Source organism: Myotis myotis, unplaced genomic scaffold, assembly GCF_014108235.1.
Source record: "Myotis myotis isolate mMyoMyo1 unplaced genomic scaffold, mMyoMyo1.p scaffold_m19_p_5, whole genome shotgun sequence".
In the NCBI taxonomy this organism is placed as follows: domain Eukaryota; kingdom Metazoa; phylum Chordata; class Mammalia; order Chiroptera; family Vespertilionidae; genus Myotis; species Myotis myotis.
The window spans coordinates 90,742,583-90,748,582 of NW_023416357.1; the positions used below are offsets into that span (position 1 = coordinate 90,742,583).

General features: G+C 54.5%; 1 protein-coding gene across 9 annotated transcripts in view; it reads left to right on the top strand.

Annotated features, from left to right (window-relative positions):
- Nucleotides 1–4,993, top strand: part of ABCC6 (ATP binding cassette subfamily C member 6) — a 51,646-nt gene extending 46,653 nt beyond the window's left edge. For all 9 annotated transcript variants that reach the window (XM_036308377.1, XM_036308378.1, XM_036308379.1 and 6 more), the window contains 5 exons: nucleotides 420–566; nucleotides 2,417–2,575; nucleotides 2,651–2,817; nucleotides 3,577–3,771; nucleotides 4,075–4,993. In XM_036308377.1, the coding sequence (XP_036164270.1) occupies nucleotides 420–566; nucleotides 2,417–2,575; nucleotides 2,651–2,817; nucleotides 3,577–3,771; nucleotides 4,075–4,183 (777 nt within the window). In that variant the 3' untranslated portion in view covers nucleotides 4,184–4,993. The remainder of the gene's footprint in view (nucleotides 1–419; nucleotides 567–2,416; nucleotides 2,576–2,650; nucleotides 2,818–3,576; nucleotides 3,772–4,074) is intronic.
- The last annotated feature ends 1,007 nt before the right edge of the window (nucleotides 4,994–6,000 follow it).

The window sequence follows — 6,000 nt, forward strand, 5'->3', positions numbered from 1 at the left end:
GCAATACACGCCCACTGCTCTCATTAGCCCCATTTCACAGATGGGGAAACTGAGACTCAAGAGGGTGGAGTGACCTGTTCAAGGTCGCAGGGATACCAATGGCAGCATTGGACTCCCTGCTGCACAGACCTGCCCTCTTCTCAAAGGCAAAAAGAGGACCTACCCTACTAGAGGAAGAGAGAATATTATTTGACAATTAACAGTGGCTAATAATAATTTAAAAAGATAAAGAACAGCCAACACCATCATTTTTACGCTACCAGATATTTGTTTTTAGCTTTGCTATGTTCCACGTCCCTATAAAATAGCAGTAAACATGCCCATTTTACAGAAGAGGAAACCGAGGCTCAAATAGGTAGACCTTTTGTGAGAAGCCTCAGAGAACGGCTCCTCTAACTCAGTGTCCCCTTCTGCCCCAGGCGCCCTGGACACTGCCCACCTGTGAAACCCAGCCCCCCTGGCCTTGTGGGGGCCAAATCGAGTTCCGGGACTTGGGGCTGAGACACCGGCCCGAGCTCCCGCTGGCCGTGCGGGATGTGTCGTTCAAGATCCACGCAGGAGAGAAGGTGAGCAGCGCTTCCAGACCTTCTTCCTCATGGAAGCCAGGCCACAGGGCAGCTGGGGAGGACTCGGGGCCGTGGCCAGGCTGGGCATCTCCCCAGGGCTCAGGCCCTGAGCACCTTCCCGTTCCACATCCCCACCCCGGGGCACCTCATCTTCAGGCCCACCACACCCTAAGTTGAACTTATCTCACCAAACCTGACTCCACCAGGGGGAACTCACCCACCCACCCACCCACCCACCGTGAGGTCCCAGAGGCGGCATCTCCCCAGCTTCCCTTTTCTTCTTTCTTGAACATCAGTTGAACTATCGGGCAAAGTGCTAAATGCTCCACATACTTCATCCAGTTTCAGGGCTCAGATCCTGGCTCTGCCAAGGCTCACCTCGGGCAAGTTACTTCATGAGTCAGTTTTCCCACCTGTAAATGGGAATGCCAATGTCAATGTCACATAGTGGTGTTTTGAAGTGTAACTGCCTGGAACAGTGCCTGGAACAGAGCACATGCCTCAGAAATGTTTACCGGTGCTTTCATTCATTAGCATTTGCATTTTCACTCTGACAACAGCCCTATGAGGAAGGCGCTAGTATTGTCCCATTTATCCCGTTAGGCTCCTTCACTGAATCCCTCTTCTCCCTTCCCACCCTGCGACACTTCCTCCCTGAAGCCCTCCTTGCCCTCCCCCTGATGGCCCCAGGCCCCCATCTGAGCCCTCAGCCTATTTCTGTTCGCCTGTGACCTTTATTTGAGCATGTCTTTCCCCAGCTCAAGACCTTCCACCTGCTCCAGGCTTCCTTCAGGGCAAAGCCCAAACTCCTGAGCTTGGCAGTCAAGGTGCTGCCCAGCTCTATGCTGCATTCAGTGCCCTGCCGGGGCTTAGTCCACGTTTGTGGAACAGCTGCCTCTGGGAGCTCAGGGAGCTTTCAATCTAGCACTGTGGTTTACCTGGAACCTGCCCCCTCTCTGAACTGCTTGCCTTTCAATATCCCACTCAAGTACCCCTCCTCCATGAAGCCTTCTCTGATTACCTCATCAACCCCTATCCAAGGGAATAGGAACAGCTTACCTCCTGGCTTACCTCCATTGCTACAGGTCCGGAGCTTGATGGTAGAGAGTGATCATCACACTTTATTAAAATTAAGTTTACTCAGTCGCCCTCCTTTTGAGAGCACACAGTCCTTTGGCGCAAGGACTCTTTATTTTTATGCTGGTGTCTAAGAGGGTGGCTGTCATACAGTGGGGCGACACATTTTATTCATTTATTAAACAAATAGTGTCGACCCCCCACCATGTGTCAGACACTGAGCATGCAACAGTCAGCAAGAAAGATAAGAATGAAAGGGTAGATGGGGGACAGATCAAAGGATGGAGAGATGGATGGAAGGATGGGGATGGATGGCTGGACAGGAGGTCGTGGGAGAAAGGATGAGAGATGGATAGAAGGAAGGATGAGGGACAGATGGAAGGATGGGACATGAATAAAATGACATGGGGCTGGCAGGAAGAATGAGGGATGATGGAGGGCTGTGGACGGAAGGATGGGGGAAATGGAGAAACAGAGGAGGGTACGGATATTGAAGGAAGGTGGTGGGAATAGTTGGGAAGATAGGATAGATGTGTTGGGATGAGGGAAAGATAGAGAAGAATACAGACAGAAGGTTGGGTGGATCGACGACAGATATAGGGAAAGTTGGGTAGATGGAAGGATGGATGCTCAAAGGATGATGGGTAGTGGGCAGATGGATCTTGGGTGCAGGGGAAACATGTCCCAAAGAGATGCCCAGGAAACCTAGGCTGTGCCCGCCTTCTTCTGACCCGGCCTAGTCACAGTGGCCTTGCCCTCTCATCCCCTGGCAGGTGGGCATCGTTGGCAGGACGGGGGCCGGGAAGTCCACCCTGGCCGGGGGCCTGCTGCGGCTCCTGGAGGCAGCTGAGGGTGAGGTCTGGATCGACGGGGTCCCCATCAGCCATGTGGGGCTGCACACGCTGCGGTCTAGGATCACCATCATCCTCCAGGTGAGGCCTCGGGACAGGGTGGGCAGAGGTGGGATCGTGGCTGGGCCAGCCTGACCCATTGCCCGTCCTGGCCAGGACCCCATCCTGTTCCCCGGCTCTCTGAGGAGGAACCTTGACATGCTACAGGAGCACACGGACGAAGCCATCTGGCAGGCCCTGGAGACGGTGCAGCTCAGAGCCCTGGTGGCCAGCCTGCCCGGCCAGCTGCAGTACGAGTGTGCCGACCAAGGCGATGACCTCAGGTAGGGTTGCCCCACCACAGCCTGGACCTCAGGGGAGCTGGAGGGAGAGGCACGTGTGGCCACGGCTCTCCCCAGGGGCAGTGTGCCCTGGAAGTGTGCCTTCCCCATAGACCATCAACCCCATCCTATTAATAATCACGGTAGGAGCCCCATCCCTTTTCAGCAGTTCCAAACTCCAACACCGTCTCTGAATATCACGTCTCTTTTTCCTAAATTCGGTTTCCCAATTTAGTTAGTGGCAAAACCCAACCTCTGCTGATACGAGACTATGTTTAGCGTTTATCCCACCCAGCACCTACTTTGCTATAGAAATAACGTGTGTGATATTGGGTGCTGGACCCATGCCCACTGAGGGTATCAAGTATGCCTTTGAAAACGTTTTTTAAAATGTAGTAAAAAATACACCATAAAATTGACCATCTTACCCATTTTTAAGTGTATACTTCAGTAGCATTGAGCACATTTACATCCTGTGCTACCCAACTCCAGAACTTTTTCATCTTGCAAAACTGAAACTCAAAAACTCTTTAAACAATTCCCTATTTCCCCGTCCTCCCAGGGAAACTGAGGCACGGTGGGTTCGAATGACTTGCCTAAAGTCACCTGATCAAAAAATGGCAGGGCGGGGATTTCTACCAGCTCTGTGGGCTGGGGCCACCACTTCTGTGGCTGTTGTGGAGACGCATTTGTGGGCACGCCCTACAAACTCTGACATGCAGACACACAAACATCTGGCCTGACTGTCCCACTCCCTCCTAGCCTGGGCCAGAAGCAGCTGCTGTGTCTGGCACGTGCCCTTCTCCGGAAAACCCAGATCCTCATCCTGGACGAGGCCACGGCCGCCGTGGACCCGGGGACTGAGCTCCAGATGCAGGCCGCCCTTGAGAGCTGGTTTGCCCACTGCACGGTGCTGCTCATCGCCCACCGCCTGCGCTCCGTGATGGACTGTGCCAGGTAAGTCCCCCCAAGGCGCTGGCCCCAGGGACCCTGCAGTGGGGAAGGAAGGCATCCGAATTTAGAGCTGGAAAGGTGATGGAATGGATTATCAGGTGCCCATTGTACAGGTGGCAAGACTGATGCCCAAAGGGGAAGAGATGAGCCCAAGGACATATGCCCAGTAGATGCTTACAACCAGGAAACCACACAGAAGGCCAGACTTCTGGGGAGCAAACCTCAGAGCAGGCATGCTGGGCTCTCCGAGCGGCCCAGGGACCAGGCTGGTGTCCAAGGAGCTGCCTATCTCCCTCTCCCCCACAGGGTGCTGGTCATGGACAAAGGGCAGGTGGCAGAGAGCGGCAGCCCTGCTCAGCTGCTGGCCCGGAAGGGCCTGTTCTATAGGCTGGCACAGGAGTCAGGCCTGGTCTGAACCAGACCCCTCAACCCTCCCGCCACACCAACCTGGAAAGACGTGCCATGCCCTGGAGATACCAGTGACCTGGGGGTCATCAGCAGAGTCTAGACCCCTCTGCTCTCCGGGATTGGGTGGCAAATGGCAGGGAAAGTGGACGATCATCACAGACCCAGGAGGATGCAGCAACCCCCGAGGTCGGCCTGATCAGAGCCCGTCCAGCCTTGTCCATCCTGGACCCAAAGGGGACAGTGGCTCTCAGCCCTGGCCGCCCATTGGACCCATGTGGGAACCTCAAGACCTGCCCACACCCAGGCTCCACCACAGGCCAATGAAGTCATTAACCCTGTGGCAGGGCAATGGTGTGTGTACTTTCCCAAATTAACCCTTTTATTTTGAGATGAGTGTAGATTGACCAGCAGTTTTAAGAAATAATCCACAGAATGCCTGTGCACCCTTTTCCATTTCCCCCAAAAGTAACACCTTGAAAAACGCTAGCGTGGTATCACAACCAGGATACTGACATTGGTACCATACACAGATCCTGCTCAGATTTCCCTGTACTAGTATGTGTGCGTGTGCATGTGTGCGTGTGCGTGTGTGACTTCTACACAATTGTTATCACACATATAGGTGGCATCCACCACCACGACGACCCCTGGGGCTGCCGTTCTGTGACCACACCCCTCCCTCCTGCCCCTGCGACCCCCAACATGCTCTCCATTCTGGCACATGGTATATTTTTAAAGCTCCCCGTATGATCCCAACATGCACCAGGACTTCTTCAGGAGAAGTCCTGAGGGGAATCGCTCCGGACCCGGCATATGTTATACATCTGTTTGTTACAGACCAAATTCCAGCTTCTTGGGGGGGCCCCAGAAGCAGTCAGAACACCCCGGGCATTTCTGTTCATACTTCTTCCCCCGAGGGGGCCGTGTGGGAAATGCTGCTGGGGTCAGAGGTCAGAGGTCAGGGTGGTGACGGGCAGCCCCTGCCTTCCTGAAGGGCGGTGCACAGCGCACATGCTCAGGCCTGTTTCTGACAGCGGTCAGTTGGAATCTTAGTGCAGGGCTCTTATGACTGCCTTCAGGCACCAGGAAAGGGGGCTCGATTCTCAAGTAGCCAAAGCCGGGGTTCCCCAGACACAGCTAACTGTAGCGCAGCATGAGCAATGAGGCAACCCAGGCTCCTCACTGACTCATGGCATTGCTGCAGGCATAGAGGAAGCTAATACATGGAAACGTGCCCAGTAAACGTTCACGATGATCACTGTTGTATCTGAGGGCCTCTGTGGGCAGCAAGAAGGGTCCACACACCAGGACTTTTATTCTGGTCACTACCGACATGTGGGGTAGATAATTCTCTGCCACATGGGGTTGTCCTGGGCACTGTAGGGTGTGTAGCAGCATCCCTGCCTCCACCCACTAGATGCCAGTAGTACCCCCGCCTCCAGTTGTGACAAAAATGTCTCTAGATGTTGCCAGATGTCCCGGAGGGAATCAAAACCACCCAGTCCAGTCACTGGGCTAACCTGGCCCATTGCCATCAATAACCTACTGGGACCGGGGTAGTGGCTGTGCTGGTGCGCCAGCAGGCGCCTGTGGACACCCACCTGACTGACAGGACACAGCCTGCTCTGCCTCGTCAGGTCACAGGGACTTCCTAATGGGACATCCCGACACAGGTTTCCAGCCCAGAGTGATCCACATTTAATTGCAGCTTCTACCTCCCTCGGCCGAGATGTGGCGAGCAGCACATTTTGATGACTTCAGATTGGGGTAGGGCACCTGCACCTCTTGCCTCTCCCCTGTTGCGCCTACAAAGTGCTGGCCCCA